Source organism: Gymnoscopelus braueri, assembly GCF_963280865.1.
Source record: "Gymnoscopelus braueri genome assembly, chromosome: 10".
In the NCBI taxonomy this organism is placed as follows: Eukaryota; Metazoa; Chordata; class Actinopteri; order Myctophiformes; family Myctophidae; genus Gymnoscopelus; species Gymnoscopelus braueri.
The window spans coordinates 8,701,091-8,720,103 of NC_137611.1; the positions used below are offsets into that span (position 1 = coordinate 8,701,091).

General features: G+C 43.0%; 1 protein-coding gene across 1 annotated transcript in view; it reads left to right on the forward strand.

Annotated features, from left to right (window-relative positions):
• The window catches only part of LOC308092901 (alpha/beta hydrolase domain-containing protein 17A-like), a 17,921-nt gene extending 869 nt beyond the window's left edge, over positions 1-17,052 (forward strand). The window contains exons 2-5 of the mRNA XM_080439029.1: positions 4,157-4,716; positions 7,810-8,004; positions 9,020-9,199; positions 10,874-17,052. Of these exons, the coding sequence (XP_080295155.1) occupies positions 4,163-4,716; positions 7,810-8,004; positions 9,020-9,199; positions 10,874-11,099 (1,155 nt within the window). The 5' untranslated portion in view covers positions 4,157-4,162 and the 3' untranslated portion in view covers positions 11,100-17,052. The remainder of the gene's footprint in view (positions 1-4,156; positions 4,717-7,809; positions 8,005-9,019; positions 9,200-10,873) is intronic.
• The last annotated feature ends 1,961 nt before the right edge of the window (positions 17,053-19,013 follow it).

Consider the following 19,013-nt stretch of genomic DNA (forward strand, 5'->3'; position numbering starts at 1 on the left):
ATTACTATAACAATAACCCGTCAGTCACCAGCAGCTCAGCTCAATTTACTTTGTCAATATGTCGTTATTTGGTTATTATTTAGGGTTAATATTTGGACATTAAAAAACACCACACTGTCTTGTAAACAATCTGAGATTATCATTATCTACTGGCTTAAAATAAAATAAAAGAGGGAATAAAATACAAATCAAATGTAAATATCTTAAATCGCCAAACAATACAACAATATCACCTCAGGAATAACAACAAAGGATGTCAAAATGAAATGATGATGTTGTTGTTGTTGTTGATGTTGTCCAATTAATAGGCTTATAACGGTGACCATTAATGTCTGTATTATTCTATATTAGTTATATAGCTATTATTTACATTGGTTTATTTGTTGGTTTGGTTGAAGACAATAATGTGTATATTTATGAACTACAGCTGACCGTTGAAGGTTGTAATAATTCAATGTGATCCTGCTGCTTATATTAGCGCAGCTAGCTCGGTGTGTGTGTGTGTGTGTGTGTGTGTGTGTGTGTGTGTGTGTGTGTGTGTGAGAGAGAGAGATGGGGGCGGAGTGGGTAGGGTACCAGTCCAGACCCCCCATCCCCCCCCCCCATACCATATCATCCATGTCCCACAGACATCAGTGGATGATGTGAGTCACCAGCACAGAGTGATGATGAGGTGTCATCTAGCAGCCTGGATGTAAACATCACTCACTCATCATCGGCATTCTTTCTGATCTCAGTTCCCTTTGTCTTCCGTACACACACACACACACACACACACACACACACACACACACACAGAGTCAGTCAGTCGGCCATTGCCTCTGGGCTTGTTACTGAGGCCTTCAGTAGTATCACACTTCAAAAGGAAGGGAAATATTGACTGAATTGATTGATTGATTGAGGGACACAAATACCCTAGGCCAGGGGTCTTCAACGTTTTTTGGCCCAAGGACCCCTTAGCTGAGAGAGAGATGAAGCAGGGACCCCCCCACTACATATTGTATAACATTGTGTTGCAGATTTCATAGATTTCTTAGACAGTTTCATAGACTTTGACAGCACTGTCATCAGTGTATGTTGGATTAATGAGTATTTTCAGACATTTAACCACTTGAACCGTCAATACTTCTTCCCTCTAGAGGTCTTCTTTTTTTCCCTCTACACCAAACCTCTTTGCCCAAAATAGCAGATCTACAAGCTCACAACGCCTCGCAGCGCGAGGCGTTGTGAGCTTGTAGATCTACTATTTTTGGCTAATGTTCCACTCAGAATTGGGATGCTAGGGTTCAAGTGGTTAATGTAAAAAACATGATCCTATCTCACAAGAATTTGGCGCCCCCCCTGTAGTAACTCTGAGGACCCCCTGTTGAAGACCACTGCCCCTAGGCTGATTGTGTTGTTTGTATTCCACTTCAGGTGAAAAAACTACAGCAGATTAAAACCATGGCTGACTAGTAGTAAACAACAACACAGCTGCACCAAACTAATTAACAATGAGTGTGTTAGATTTTCATAGGTGTGTCCAGAGCCAAGGGCCAACGTGCAAACATGATACTGATGATAGACAGTATTGACACACCTAAAAAAAAACACACACACCCATTATTAAATTGATTAGCTGCAACTGTGTTGTTTACATCACTGTGTATGTACCATGAGGTCAGTGTTTGTTTTAACATCAGCCTAGGATGTTGTGCCCCTTTTATGTGCAAGCATAGCCAGTGGTTCTCAAACATTTTCATATCAAGGACCCCCAAATTAATATGTATTTGGCCGCGAATCCCCCCCATCTGAAAAGATTTTACGTACAAGAATGTTGGATATTGACCGATGCTTAGACAAGACCACTGGTTCTCACAGTGGGGGGTGCCCAGCTAAATGTTTCCAAAAAATATTCCACATTTGGTTTTGCAAATAGCAGATCTACAAGCTGTAAGCTTGCCCGTGTATAAGGGTGGTATTTAGCCGAGAACCCCCTGGAACCCCATCAAGCACTGAGCAGAGCAACATAACGGTGGACTGTAGGTCAATAAAAGGCTGTGTGTTCTACATAGACTGTAAATCCTTATTTAGTTATTTGAGGTGTTTTGGTCTTGTGTGTGATGTGATGTAGTCCAGCGGTTCTCGAACATTTTCTGTCTCATTTCTGAGTCAAATGCCCCCAAATTGATGCTAGTTACTGCAGTAGGCGGCGGACTCCCATTTGAAAAGATTTAGTGCCAGGGACCCCTATCATTTAGTTCATACATGGGGAACTGGCGGCCCGGGGGCCACATGCGGCCCCCACATATCAACCTACTGCTACTTTTGTGTGAGATAGAATGGCAAAAAAAGTTAAAATACGGAGAGGCAGTATAGATGCAATGTGGCCCTCTGGAGTGAGTGTGGAAATATAGTGGCCCTCTCCATCATCAAAGTTGCCCACCCCTTAGTTGTTAGATTTAGTGCGTAATTTTAAAACTGCCTAAATGTCTACATTGTACTGTAATGTCAGCCTTTTGCACCTTTAATATCCCTGAATAGTCATGCTTTAGTCACACAGTGTATTACAGTGACATGATAGTGAAATTAAACTGTTGCTAATGTTGCTGATGTGGTCAGGTTAGGTGACAGCACTGGAGAATATTGACTCAGCTGTGTGCCTCAGTTGTGTCAACATTAGAGTTGTTTACGATACACCGATACCAGTATCGCAAAAAAGCTGCCGATACTGCCTAAAATGCAGGTATCGGCGACTTTGTCAGTCTATGCCATTCTGATATGTTATTTACAGTCATCAATTATTTAGTATTTTGAATGCTTCAGTTGATGTTGCACTACTGTTTTATAGTCTTGCTTTACTATTAACATGATTGTTTTACTGACTTCTAAGCTGCTAAGACACAGCTCTTTTAGACATAGCTTCCACCAAGACTACATCTGTGAGACTGGATCTTAAAGACTTTAAACCAGTTCTAAACTCCTACCAGGAGAGAGATCACTGTAGTGGTGGGAAAAAAAGTTCATTTCAGTGAACGAACAATTACTTTCACGTTCACGGCAATGATTCGTTCACTTCAAATGATTCGTTCACGTTCTCGTTCAGTAGCGCTATTTTCAAGCGTTCAAAATTTACTTGAGTAAAAGCACAAAAGTATTGGCATCAAATTATACTTAAAGTACCAAAAGTAAAAGTGTTAACATATTTGAAAATAGCCGATCTACAAGCTCACAACGCGTCGCAGCTTGTAGATCTGCTATTTGAAAATAGCCTAGGTGTAAAATAGGGCTAAAGTGGTTAATGTATGTTTTATAATGTGTGTAAAACCCCACCGCGGGAGCGTTTATTTTTTACGTTGCGCGTGAACGGAACAGTTTCAGAAAGTGAACGAGCTCGTCCTTGGTGTTGCCAGATTCCGTGAGAGAAACAAGCAACCAGCTCCATGTCAAGCTTTGACCGTTCACCAGCACTATATTATACGGTACTGGGATGGCACTGCTGTTTTCTGACATAAGGAAGGCTTTATATGCTGCTTGCGGGCATTCTTGTGTTTTCACACGTCTGTTAGGGGACTAGGGAACCGCAGCACTGTCTGCTACTCTACTGCAGTGGTGTAAAGTAACTAAGTACATTTACTTAAGTACTGTACTTAAGTAAAATGTTGAGGTATTTGTACTTTACTTGAGTATTTCCAATTTCCAATACTTTTACTTCTACTCCACTACATCTCAGAGGCAAATATTGTACTTTTACTCCACTACAATTATTTGGAAACTTTAGTTACTAGTTACTTTTCAGATATAAATTATTAAATTATAAAACATACATTTGCCAATTTAGCCCTATTTTATACCTAGGCTATTTGAAAATAGCCGATCTACAAGCTCACAACGCGTCGCATCGCGACGCGTTGTGAGCTTGTAGATCTGCTATTTTCAAATATTTAGTACTTTTACTTTTGATACTTTAAGTACATTTTGATGCCAATACTTTTGTACTTTTACTCAAGTACATTTTGAATTCTGGAGTTTTACTTGTAACAGAGTATTTTTATATCGCAGTATTGGTACTTTTACTTAAGTAAAGAATTTGAGTACTTTTTCCACCACTGCTCTACTGCTTACATCCTCTTTATCTTTGTGTGTGTGTGTGTGCGCGTGTGTGTGTCCTCTCTAGTCGAAGATGAACGGTCTGTCCATCCGAGAGCTGTGCTGCCTCTTCTGCTGCCCGCCGTGCCCCAGCCGCATCGCGGCCAAGCTGGCCTTCCTCCCTCCGGAGCCCACCTACTCCCTGGTGCCCGACACGGACGCTGCTGGCGCCGGAGGGACCGGGACGACCGGAGCCGCCGCCACCACCACCACCACCACCTCCTCCTCCTCCACCAACACCAACACCACCACCGGGGGCAGCACCACCACCACCAGCTCCGGGGCCAGTGTGCCCGGCGCTCTGGGAGCCCCGGGGCTGCGCTCCCGGTTGGGTGGTGGAGGAGCAGCAGCAGCAGGAGCTGGTGGTGGTAGCGGAGCTGGAGCTGCAGGAGACAGGGGAGGAGGAGGAGGAGGAGGAGGTGGTGGTACGGGTGTGCCGGAGGGAGGCCGGTGGAAGCTGCACCTGACGGAGAGGGCGGAGTTCCAGTACTCCCAGAGGGAGCTGGACCAGACCGACGTGTTCCTGACCCGGTCCAGCCGGGGGAACCGGGTGGGCTGCATGTACATCCGCTGTGCCCCCAACGCCAGGTGAGACGCACTGCCAAGACCCTAATATAACACATGAACTGTTATCCTACAACCCGGTCTCACACAACTTAGTATACGTTGCACGGAGTGTCATTCCGTGCATAGACAACTGGAAAATCCGTGCATAGCCGCTAGGGCTGGTGAATTAATATTCGAATATCGAATATTCCTCGAATATGGGGAAAATATGTATATTCGAATATGAAAATTAATATTCGAATATTTTAAAAATATATATATTATTTGACAGGGACAATACAAAAAAAAATTGTTTTGTTTTTTTTGGATCCGAGCACTCGATACATTGTTTTTTGTTTCTGTCAATTATTTCTTTCATTTAAATTTATATATTTTTTTATAATAATAATAATAATATTCGAATATATTCGAATATCTGCCGATTTTTTTTTATTTTAAATTTTTATCCCGCGATTTTTGTAACCCATTTTTGTCACCCGGTGCCAATTTCCTAAGTGATCCTGGGCGCTACACCAGCCCTACACCAGCCCTACACCAGTCCCCCACAGTAGGGAGGCCAGGGCCGAGCTCATGCTTCCTTCAGGCATGAGAGCCAACTGACCTTCTTGTCACCTGACAGGGGGGAGTTTCCCTGGTTGGACGTAGCGCGTGGAAGGAACACGTTATTCCAACCAGTTCCCTTCCCCTCCATCAGGCGCCCCGGCTGTCATGGGGGAGGCGGTATAGCGACCAGGATTACTACATGTTTTTGTGAGGGTATTAACTACCCTAGGAGACACGGGGAGAACATGCAAACTCCACACAGAGTAGGCCCTTTCGCCAACCCCACCTAGGGTATGGACGCTGATGACGCGGAGGAGAAGACACGCCCCCAGCGCCCACAGCGTCCCCGGCGGGAATCGAACCCAGGACCTTCTAGCTGTGAGGCGACAGCGCTACCGAATGCGCCACCGTGCCTCCCTATATCTGCCGATTTTTAAGACAAATATTCGAATATCATTTCTGAGGAAAGTTGACAGCCCTACTAGCCGCCTCGCATCTACCCCATTGACTGAACCATTTCGGAGGCGCACAGTCTCAAGCGAACTGGAGCCACGTGAGGGACCACCGAGTGAGCTAAAGCAAACGAGTTGCCGTCCCCGAACGTTGCGACGTTCGCGTGAGCCTACTCAGTGCCGTTTGAGTTATGTACCGATAGGCACAGAATGGTACATTTTGTTGTGGGGACTGCTCTGCTTCCGGGGTGCAACCGGTTACGCCCACCGTGGGACTCGCCGTACATATACACGGATTTTCGGGTTTTCTAGGCGACTATGCACGGAATGACTGGGTCCGTGCAATGTATACTAAATTGTGTGAGATCAGGCTGTAGCCTACCAACCAAGGCCCTAATGGCACCTTAACACATGAAATATTAAACTATCCAAAACTAAAAAATATCCATGAATTCAAGTCTCCATGTGGTGAATCGATAGAATCTTTTTTTTTTTTTAACTATCTCTATAACTCCTGACTAGGCCTGTCCCCGACTAAGGATTTGTTTAGTCGACTCTAATTGGCGACTAATTGCCAATAGTCGACTGGCAGTCGACTAATAAAAAATGGGGGCCAAAATACATTTTATTTCAAAGGGCCAAGTCTACACAGTTTGTTTTGTCTCCAGCAGAGTTTCTAGTGTCTCTATCTCTCTCTGGAAGAGGTTGCACATGAACTCTGCAGCCGCACTGAGGCGCTCCAACACAAACAATACCAATACAAAGACGAGGAATAAGAAGAATAAAGTGGAAGTTACGTGTGGTTGCAGGTGTAGACTTGGCCAAAAAACAATTTAAAACATTTTTGGCCCTTAAAAAAAAAAAAAAAAAAAAATATTTTTCGACTAGAGTCGACTAAGAGACACTTAGTCGACTCGGACCCCCCGCGACTAACCAGTCGACTAGTCGACTTAGTCGAGGTCAGGCCTACTCCTGACCCATTAACCTACAAACCAGCTCAGTGGCCTTGTGGTTAGAGTGTCTGCCCTGAGATTAGGAGGTCAGGGTTCAATCCCTGGCTGAGTCATTCCAAAGAATATAATAATAATAGGACCCAATGCCTCCCTGCTTGGCACTCAGCATCAAGGGTTGGATTGGGGGGGGGTAAGTCCCTGTGACATACTAGCGTCATGTCCAGGGGGTGTATTTGTACACCAAGCTGCCTCACACTACAGAAACAGAAGATAGGCTCCTGCTCCTAAGGGCCACATGGCTCGGGAACCGTTGGTTCTCGAGGCTACTTTACTTACAACCAAGCCCCCACCAGCACCATAACACATTAACTATTAGCGCTCACTTCCACTGTTTGTTTGCGTGACCTGGCTTGGCCTTGATGATCTTAATGCTCCACTCCTGCTTGGAAGAGGTTTTGCACGGGGTAAACATTCTTGTGCCGTCATGTATTTCCCAGAATATATTTGATCGATACCGCTCCATCCACAGTCCTATAAATAAATGCTATGTTACTTAACACCGTTGTGCACTGACGGACGTCAATGTCAACATTTTGTTCATAATTATGTTATGATGATGACTTCCAATCTGAAGTATAATCTCCCAACAGCTGGCATTTTTGGAGATTTTAGCACCAGGTGAAATTGGCTATATTTATTGATACTGTCCGGATTAAACCATGTTACCACACAGGCTCCAGTATTACTATAAAACTAGAGGTATAATGTTACAAGATAATTTATCTGGATGCTGCAGAAATGTACACCACTTGTAGCGATGAGACATCGGAGGGATTGACATTTGATCTTTTATCACAAAAAAACGAAACACTTGAATTTACATTATCTGGACAATTATGATATTAAGAGTCCCTTCTGAGCTGTGGGCTCATTCTCACACCTCTACCAGCCAGTCTAAAAGACAGAATAAAGTTAACATCCTGACATTGTTGCACTTTGGTTTAGCCCGTCTCAATCAATAAGTGCATCTAGTTAACCATCAACATACGTACAATAAACTTGAAGCCTGAGCTCCTCTTTGACCCTATAGTCTTGTGAGCCAGACGGGATAGTTGTCTGGCTAAGTGAGACTAGTTTGACCTCCTCCTGACCTCCCCTTCTTCCAGGTTCACGGTGCTGTTCTCCCACGGCAACGCGGTGGACCTGGGTCAGATGAGCAGCTTCTACATCGGCCTGGGAACGCGCATCAACTGTAACATCTTCTCCTACGACTACTCGGGCTACGGCGTGAGCACGGGAAAGCCCTCCGAGAAGAACCTCTATGCAGACATAGACGCTGCGTGGCACGCCCTGCGCTCTAGGTGAGCAGGACCCCCCAAACCCCATTACCTGATGAAATGTGCATACCTGCCAACCTGCGCGCATTTTGCGTACAAACTATGCAATTCTAGGTCTCAGTACGCTGGTACAAAATTCCCAATGACAACTATGCAATTTCGGGGGATGGGCGCGTTATCTACAGTATTGCCATGGCAACACTACTTTTCAAGTATTGCTGGCAATACTCTTTTTCCCCTGACCAAATGGCAAGTTATTATAACATCACCTCCATTAGTGTAAGACATGCAATGTACTACATTTCTGGTGTGAAATTTCTATAACATAACTGTAAAGGGTCCCCCCAAAAAGTTGTGTGGGACCCCCCAGAAAATTTGTGATGGTACTCAACAGAAAATCCCAAGGTTGGCAGGTCTGAAGGTGGCTTCTCTTTCTCTCTATCTCTGTCTCGAGACTGTAGCTGTTGTGTAAGGTTTAGCGCACAATACATTTTAAGTGCCTTTTACTCTTTGTTTGGAATTGTTGACAATAACGTTGAACCATGAACCTCTGTCTTCTCTCTCTCTCTCTCTCTCTCTCTCTCTCTGTCTGTGTCTGTCTGTCTGTCTGTCTGTCTGTCTGTTTCTATCTGTCTGTCTATCTGTCTGTCTATCTGTGTCTCTATATATATGTCTGTCTATCTGTGTCTCTATATATATGTCTGTTTCTGTTTCTCTATATATATGTCTGTCTGTTTCTGTTTCTCTGTTTCTATGTGTCTATATATGTCTTTCTCTGTTTCTATCTGTGTCTGTCTCTATCTGTGTCTGTCTCTATCTGTGTCTCTATATCTGTCTGCCTATCTGTTTCTATGTGTGTCTCTATCTGTGTCTATATATGTCTGCTGTCTGTTTCTCTGTCTGTGTCTCTCTGTCACTTTCTCTGTTTCATGTGTTTTCTGTGGTTTCAAAGCTCAGTCACTAAGGTTTTGTGTGTGTGTGTGTGTGTGTGTGTGTGTGTGTGTGTGTGTGTGTGTGTGTGTGTGTGTGTGTGTTCCAGATACGGCATCAGCCCAGAGAACATCATCCTGTACGGGCAGAGCATCGGCACGGTGCCCACGGTAGACCTGGCGTCGCGGTTCGAGTGTGCTGCTGTGGTCCTCCACTCACCTCTGACCTCTGGGATGAGAGTGGCCTTCCCTGACACTAAGAAGACATACTGCTTTGACGCCTTCCCCAAGTAAGACACACGCACACACACACACACACACACAGCATATACATAGAAGCCAGCATGTCTTCTATGGATGCAATATTGCGCAGCGAAAATACATATTTAAGAAGAGCTTGTAGATGCATTTTCGGTTATTATTGTAAGTTTTGAGCATTTGAAGTGGTCAGTGGTCTGACAATGTAAACAACGGCACGAGCATTCTGCATACATGCACGTATGCGCGTGGCTATATATATGGAAAGCTCACTCCTCAGTTCTTCACTCGACGTGCAGATTTCTGAACGAACCTGACCACTGAATGTACCGCTATTGTCGAAGGCTGCTATCTTGTGTTAAACACACAAACATTTTAACACACTTTTAAATTGAGTGACTGTCTGTAGGCTATTTACTACATGTAATCACGGGTAACGGGGCAGACAAACGGGTCCATTATTTGAGTCTGGTTTGTATTTTGATATAATCACGGGGTGACGGATCGGTCTACGGATCTGATTATTAATAGCAGATCTACAAACTCAGAGTCTAGTTTAGGGATGAGTCCCACTGTTCAAATACTCGAATAGTCGTTTCTAAGATAAAAATGTAATATTAAAAAATTATAAAAAAAAAAAAAATAGAAAAATTAGTTCTGTTGCAAAGGCTATGTTGTTTATTTCACCACGTCTTATAGTTAGTTAGTTTAGTTACAATAATGTAAAAGATGTACATGCTACTGTCTTTTTTCTGAAAATAAGTTTATAGGCCAATGCAATGCTGTTATTGTAACCTATGAGTCATTTGATGAAAATCCCCAGAATAATTTCACCCAAACAAATCCCAGTAAAATAAATAAATAAATAGATTTTTTTTTTCACAAAAAAATGAAAAAGGGGCATGGTCGAATATTCGAATAGTCGGTAAGAATAGAATTATAGTAATCGATTTTCATTTTGGTCACTTTTACACATCCCTAGTCTAGTTACTAGTCAGTAACAGTCCCAGGGGACTCTGACATCAGTCGTCTATGACACCAGTCGTCTATGACTTGTCCATGACGTATGACTCCAGATCTGTTGAAATATAAGTCATAATTATTTCAAAAAGTTAGAAAAACATTATGTGAAAAGCAATTGTGTACAAAAGAAATGTGGCATTGATTGGTCCAGCAATTTTGCTCGAGTTTACATCCAGACACACACAGACAGACCCTCTTATAGACAGCTAGACTTCTGCAGAGCCATGCTGTGGCTGAAACATTTGCAGGGGGCTGGCAGGAAGGAAGCCATTTTGCAATACATGCAATGCAAATGTGCAAATACAGTTGTTCCCACTCTATTCTAATCTGTACGGAGCCTTTAATTCCTTTCACAAAACGTGTGCTATAGCACTAAATTAGCATAGGTCTGTTACACAGATAATCCCACCTTAAATACGCTGGCTAAATTCTAGAATTGTGATGACTGGCCATCGCCCCGTCTCTGTCCGTGAGTCACAAACAACATCCAGTTCTTTTTCTCCCTTTTGTCCAGGTCAGCAACTCTGGTCCAAATAGCAACTTATTTTTTTTGTGTGGTCTTGTTTCATCGGACGCATGCAGAATCATTTCACAGATGAAATTGTCTTACATTCCATCCTACGTTTAACTTGCTATACAACCCACTAATTGAACGGCTTCCTTCCTTCCTGTGTGTCTTCCAGCATAGAGAAGGTGTCGAAGATCCCCTCCCCGGTGCTGATCATCCACGGTACGGAGGACGAGGTCATCGACTTCTCCCACGGCCTGGCGCTGTTCGAGCGCTGTCCCAAGGCCGTGGAGCCCCTCTGGGTGGAGGGGGCGGGCCACAACGACATCGAGCTCTACAGCCAGTACCTGGAGAGGCTACGGCGCTTCATCAACCAGGACCTGGCTGCCCAACACACCTGAAAAAAAAACAACAACAACAAAAAAAAACAACCCCACCTCTGTATGGGTGGAAATGATGGCTCTTTCCGACTACCAAGAACTTTAAAGCGAAACCACCGTCGTGCCATGAAAACATATTTCATAAGAGGCTATACGGCTCCTTTTCAGATTACGGTTCTCCAGAACCTTAATTATTTGGGGACCTTTTTGCTCAGGAGGTGGTGGTACTAACTATATAACCCTGTGTTCTTCTGGGTAAACCCAGAACTCACAACTTATTATTTCCAAGATGTTTCCCGAAGGAAAAAAAAAAGAAATTGCGGAAAATATCGGATCTACAAGCTCGCAACGTGTTGCAGCGAGACACGTTGTTGAGCTTGTATTTGTTTTTGCTTTTTTTATGAGTTTTTTTTTTTTTTTTGCAGGGGGTGGTTCTTGTGATAATATAAACGTAAACGATAAAAATCTTCATAGGACATCACACAGGTTCTGGGTTAACCCTTCGTAGTCGAAAAGAGCCGCGTGTATGTGTGTGCGTGTGTCCGTGTGTGCGGGTGAGCGTTTGTGTGCGTTTATGTACATGTTTTGAGTGTTTTATCCATATCTCCATGGAACAAACAGGTGTGTGTGTGTGTGTGTGTGTGTGTGTGTGTGTGTGTGTGTATGTTTACGCACGTATGAGTTGTGAATATTTAGAAATGAAGGACTTTTCCTGATAAAGACATTTTTTATCAGACCTCTGAACAAACTGCATGTGGAGGAGGGACTCTTATGGAGACTTATCGAAACTAAAAAAGAAGAAAAATCTGTTTTTCTTTTCGTTTATTTTTTCTTTCTTTGTGCGTACGTGCATGAGTGTGTGTGTGTGTTTGGAGAATACCTCCACGGCTTGACCAGTCCCCCCAACCTCCCCCCTTCCCCCCCCCCAGAGGAAATTCCACTGGTCAAGCATGTGACCCCCCACCCCACCACCACCCCCCCCCCCAAACTCCTGGTCTAAGGCTGGTAGTGATGTCTCTCTTGACTGCCAGGGTCATTTCCAAGCTACAGCCCCATTTACTACTTTGTTTTTTTTTTACAATGGCGTCGTGATGGCGCCTGTGTGCGCTGATGCGTAAATAAAGCGTAACACTAACCACACCCTGTATCTGTGAGAGGGTCTGCGGGCCGTCTGTGATCTCCTTCACTGTGAGTTAAAGGTGCAGTAAGTGATATTTCTTTTGGGTTAAATTAAGTGTTAAAATAGCTCTATATTTTGGTAGTAAACAGAAAATACATGGTCCAAGTCGGGATACAATTTTGACACACTGAGATCTTTTATCTCTCTCCTGATTCGCTGAAATTGGTGTCCCACCTGATAATGTATTTTCAGTTTTTTATTAAAGAGCTGGAGAGACGGGGAGAGACCCCTGTTACTGAACACTATGGAAATGTTAAACATTTTTGTATTCAGGATATACTTTTTTGTTTTAACCAAAAGAATATCACTTACCCCACCTTTTTTTTTAAAGTGAAAGTACAAGGACTAGTCGGTGATGCTAAGCCGGCCCGTGCGGTTGGTGGTGCTGCCGCCGTGGGGGCCGTCATCATGTCCTCTTGTTCCCATAGCGACCGTGGTTTCGGTCCACGTGCGCCGTTAGCTTGGGCCTGCGCTGTAGCCAAATGCCCTTTTTTATTGTCCGCTGAGCTGAAGAAGAGAGCCACGGGGAGACATTTCACTTAACTTGCTCCATCTAGCTCTCGGCGTTAAGGCCCGATATCCAGTCCTGTTTCCCCCCCAAAAGAACGAATATCTGGCGGAAACATCACCGTGGCTGGAATGGAACCAGGCCTCTGAGAGCCGTTTGGAACATTATTATCCGCCAGGGGTTTTCTTGGCAGTTAATTGAATCGCTTCATGAGTAGACCTTTTTTCATGGCCGCCATATTGACAAAAATACTTAGTGTAACGTTACTTCCTTCACAGGTGTTAGCAATGATACTGATAAAAGGCCAAAATCATCCCCTTTCCGAACTATGATTGGGGTTGAGCCAGGACATCTGGAGGTGCACGGGGTTCCGAGGAAAAGGTTCTGAGACCACCTTTTTCCGAAGCTCGGAATGGCGTCAGTTTGTAGTTCTATCACCTACCCCTTTTCTGAAGAAAGGTTTGGACGTGGGAAGTATGTATTGCACTTGAGGCTCTGCTCCATTCTGGACAAACAAAGAGTTTAGGGTGCTGCTGTCGTGCATGTTGTCGGCTCACTGGAAAGACTCTGCTACACTAAAATGGAACAGAGTCTTCATGAATACGATTAGTAACGTTGCACTGCTAATTTATGTCGATACGGTTGCCATGAAAATGGCCCGTTGCAGCTTCTTCCGTTTGTTTTCTTTTAGCCAGATAACGGTGGTTGGCACGATAATATCACACTACGCTACTTTTTACGAGTCACATCTTTTGTTCTTAACGGAAGGCTACAGCCTAGCCTAGTCATTGTTTACCGATTAATGAAGTACAAAAAAAAGAGAGGGTGGAACGGGTGGCACCAGCTTGATGGTAGCAGATGTAGTTTAGAACCGAAATGCGTCTTTTTTTTTTTTTGGTTTTGTTTTTGTTAAATGTGAATGAAGGCCACGTACAACAGCAGAGAGGAGGAGGATAAGGTTTGAGTGTTGCGCTCTGGTCTCTGCTGGTTGAACGGGCCTGTTTTTAGAGTGTGGAGGCTTGTAGAACCGGCTGTAGTGAAGGTGGTACTCTGTTATATATGTTCAGCAGACCAAACTGATGAAGTTTTGTACGCGACACTTTTTTACACCCCTCCCCCCCTCCCCCAACAGTTTGATCAGGAAGTATGTCTTCATGGCGTTAATCATCTCTCGCTGCGTCCGAGGCTCTCCCACGTTTTAACCCATTTGCAGCCATCTGCCTTTTTTTAACGGCGGTTTATACTTTTATTAGTCATGCGCCGGTGTTGCACACGCGGGAAATAGCAGATCCGCAAGCTCACAGCGGTTGTAGATCTGCTATTTTTCCACTTGACAAAGTACAAGGCTTTTTAGTCTTGGCAGCATAATTTGTTTTAGCGTTAAGTTTTTTTTGCAAGTCTGCTCTTCAATCATATTCCCTACTTGTTCTTCGTAAGAGGCGTTTACGTACGAACATATATTGCCAGAACAGACTGCATGATTATAACCGACTGATGCCGGATTTTTGGGTCTGATCCCGATTAAATTTGTTGAGTCGTTGCTCACCGATAACCGATATTTTGCGATAAAAAGTGCAAAATCTTGAAATCAATTTAAAAACCATTTGAGAACATTTCACTTATAAGCAAACTATGAATAACAATAAACAACTTTTTGATATATACAAATTTAAATTAAGTATATATAAAACTTGAATATATGAAAATAACATTTAACTTTAATTATATAATGAACAAGCAAACAAGTAAATATAAAATACAATACTTTTTATTATTTGTGCTATTTTATTTAACCACTTAAGCCCTATTCAGACACTTTCAAATATTGCTGGTCTACGAGCTCACAACGCATTGCAGCGCGATGTATTGTGAGCTACAAGCTCACAAGGCAATGTGCTATTTAATTGTTTTTTTTTATTCAAAATGACATCGACTGCATCAAAAAAGTTGAATAATAGATACCATATATCAGACGGGCTCCAGCCGAGATTATGATTCATGATTCAGTAATTCTTTAACCTTCTGATGGAGGCCTCAAACTAGTTGGAAGCTCAGAGCGTTCACGATTTGATCAAATATGTGTAATTTATGCGACTAGAATTTGGACAAATCAGATTGTAGTTAAGCTGATTAACGACAAAAATCTGAATGCTGTATATCTGCAGCCGGTAACCCGGCCGGTAAAAATGGAAAAGTCAGTGTTTCCCAAACTTTTTCTCGAGACCTCGAGACCCTAAAGATACATTTGATGTCTCCCCGGGGCGCAAAAATCATGAATTAAGCCCTACTTGATTGAGTGAAAATCGGCTGTTTTTTTTATTAGTTGCTTAAAAAGTTGGAATTTCTTTTTTATTAGAATCTTTTCCAAATCACTTTTCTTTTTCTTTTTTAAATCTTATGAAATGATAATTTAACAATTGTTGGAAACATTGTATTTTTATTTGACATTTAGTCGTGACCCATAAAGATTGATCCATGACCCCCAAAAACCCGCCCACTCACTGAGTGGACTGCAGCTTCAGTCTGGATAATCAGTCTAATCTCGAACCCCATAGTTTGGTAAACACTGAAACAAAGTCTTCTGGAGAGTTTGAGGCAATTAAATATGACCATAGATAAGTCTTTAGCCATCCATACCGGTACCATCATCATACTGTCATCATCAACAGGACATCATGCTAGCTATAGCTTAGCGTTGTTTTTTTTGGTAAACTTTTTAATTCATGTCTTTTTTTTTGGCCCTAAACGTACAAGGAGCTCTTCTATGGGTGGACAGAACGCTTTCAACGTGTGACCCCAAGCCATACTTGAGCCTCTCACTGTTGGTGTGGTGCAGGTTCCACCACACAGTCACACACCTTCACACCTCATCTAACACAGTGGTTTTCAACCCTTTTGGGTCGGGGGTCCCCACATGATTTTGGGGGGGGGGGTGCCCAGATGACCGTTTTAATACCTTACAAAATACCATTACTGCATCAAAAGTAATCGACAAACTATACTATAAAAACTGGTCAAACATTGGCCAAATTGTCAAATAATATAAGTAAAGAGGCAAATATTGTGAAAAATAGCCAATCTACAAGCTCACAACGCCTCGCAGTGCGAGGCGTTGTGAGCTTGTAGTTCGGCTATTTTTCACAGTATTTATCTGCGGAACCGAGTCAAGCTAAATGTAATGCCTACAATTCCTGGGGGTCCCCAGTTCAAATATGATTTATTTTGGGGGGTCACGGCCTGAAAAGGTTGAGAACCACTGATCTAACACACACACACGCGTTTGTATTACTATACCTGTGAGGACATCAACATTTCAAAATAGCTGGAAAAAAACAATTAAGTATAAACAACTAAGTTTGAATCAGGCATAGCTCTCTCATAACCCCAAAACCCTCCTAACCTCCAGGCATGTAACGATTCACTCAACTCACGATGTGATTCGAATCGCGATACTAGGTTCACGATAGGATTTTTCACGATCTTTTTTAATACAAAATTATTTTCCAGACGAATGACTGAAATCTTTTTTTTAACTATTTCTCTTACATAGATCCAGTATTTTTTTTCTTTTTTTTCCTTCTTTACAATACTGTGTTTTCTCTTTTCAATACAGTAGCAAATGACTGAAAACTTTTTTTTTAATCAATTCTCTTACAAAGATCCTGTATTTGCTTTTTTTTACGCGCCCTGCTGTTTGCATCGTGTTAAATCTTTTATGAAATCGATTTAAATTGTCACCAGTTTAAAAGTGATTTTAATCGATTTACGATAAATCGTTACATGCCTACTAACCTCTAAACGTCTAATCTTAACTCTCTCACCCAACCTGGATCTTTTCCTAATTGTAAACCTGTCTGTTGTAGACTATTTCAGATTCTACTATATTTGTGGGGCCATTTGAACCCTCACAAGCATAGTAATACAAGCACACACACACACACAGACCATATGCACACACATGCATACGTATACTACACGCGTGGTAGTATATGATTTACACATTTATATATATATATTCAGAACAAGCATGACAAAAAGCAGGTCTTAAGTTCAGCACTATTGTATAAAGCATCCAAAGTTGTAGTTAGGATATTAACTATGTAAGTTTGTGCGTCTTCTTTTTTAGAAATATCGACTAACAGACCCTCTCTTCGACAGGTCAGAGCGCGCTAGCGTGTCCATTAATTTGTCCACTTTTTTTTAACCCCTCCCCTGTGAGCTGATTGGCCCCCACTGTGCAGAGCCGAGGTAGAGGAACTAGTTAGTGGCCATTTTCCACAGAAAGCGTCCAAATCTCTTCACCCAAAAAAAGTAGCCAATCTACAAGCTCTAAATGCATCGCGTTGCGAAGTTGTAGATTTTCTTTTGGCGAATGCTCAACCCCATGAATAGGCATGCTGGGGTTCATGTGGTTAAGACACAAATGGCTGAAACATTGTAAACATGGACTTTTATCATGTTCCTTACGACAGATTCAGAGCTCTGCAGCTGAATCTGTCGGCAACTCCCATTACAACGTGTAGAGTTGTTGTTATTAGGAATGAAAACAAAGCAGCACCAACGGAAGAGGAGGGCCGAAGGAGAGTAAAAAGGGCCGACATCCGGTCTCTACACAGGGATTATTTTGTTTTTGTTTTTTTGCCCGAAGGGTTCCCAGATTGCGGCTGTGGTAACGACCGGGATTGCCAGACCCCACAGCCTGCAGGATCAAACTTGACACTGAAGTTTTTCTCTCCAAATGTTGCAAAACTATTTTCTGCTTCAAGTGCCTGGAGCACTCCGCCCAAAATAATGCTGGATGCTGAAGCGTGATGCTCGGTGCAGGGAAAGAGGAGTGCTCCAGTCTGTCCTTAAAACGCTTTCTGTGGTCTCGGGCGGCCCGTAGGCTGTAGCATCACCTCGCCATCTGATTGGTTAATTCTGAGCCAATACGGCGGCGTTTTTTTGTCTTCTTCTTCAGATCTGCACAAAGTGTCTGGTGCAGGTGTTGGTTACATCGCCTCCAGTCGTAGCAGCAGCGTTCGGTAAACCACTTAAGCCCCTAAATACTTCTCCGTACGACGAGTAGTTAACAGGTCTACAAAATTGGTCTTAAGCTAACGTGTCGTATTGTTAGCTTGTAGATCGGCTGTTTTTTCCCGCTGCGGAGGTGATGACGCCAGGGCTGTGCCACTATCCAAAACCGGTGAAGAGACAGAGCGATGGTGAAAGAGAGAGAGAGAGTGTATGTTCTTTTCTCTAATGTAGCATGGAAGTATAAAATACGGAGCGTTAATTTAGCTGAGAATTATCACCCAGGTTTAAAAACTGCATTCTGTAACCTTTTTTTCCAACCAGAGGATGTAAAAATGTGCTTTTGAGCTTCACACAATACCACCTGTCAACCACTAGAGGTCCTTCCCCACCAAAGGAGACCAAACACAACCGCCACAGTTTTATGTTAAACATAGTAACATACTGTACTGTGCAGATTAATTAAAATAACATATTACTCACTAAAGGAAGTTACGGGGTTGCAGGTTTTATTTAACGATCCATATTTTAACACGCTAGGCCTCTGTTTTTTTTTCTTCCTCTTTAGCTCACATTTTGTCAGGGAAACCAAACCATTCGAGCCACCTGTTTAACGGGGGTCTGTTTTCCGGGAAACTGGGGGTGTGTGGGGGGAGAGGTTATATGGACACTGATGGGTGCTATGTGGAGGAGAGGGTTTGGACACTGAGAAACCGTATGCATGTCCATTGTATGTGTTTGCTGGGGGGTGGGTTGTTAGATCTAACGCACTGTTTCTCAACAGGCTCTGGGGACCCTTACAAGGTCTGTAAATTCTGAGAGTGTACAAATGGAACCAAATGGGTCCGTTTTGTACACTCTCTGAGTTAAAATGAACACTGAAGATTGTACAGGGTTGATTGGCGTCAGAGAGTTTAAAAAAAAAAGTATGAAATGGGGGTCCGTTGTCTAATGTTTATCAAACTGGGGGTCCTTGAAATAAATGTTAAAAAAAATCACTGAAGTAAACTATCAAGCCCGAGAACACCGCTCAAAACCGAATAGTACATGGCAGCCGCTTCCATTGAGTGATTGCAGAATTGGTGCCATGTTATATTCGGTTCCTCAAGATACATACTGGAACCCCAATCTACAATGTAACTCAAGAGTTACAGACCCTGTAAAAGGGTCCATTATTTGGAGCCCTGGTCGGTCCCCCGAACCCACCGTTGAGAACCAGTGCTCTATAATAGTC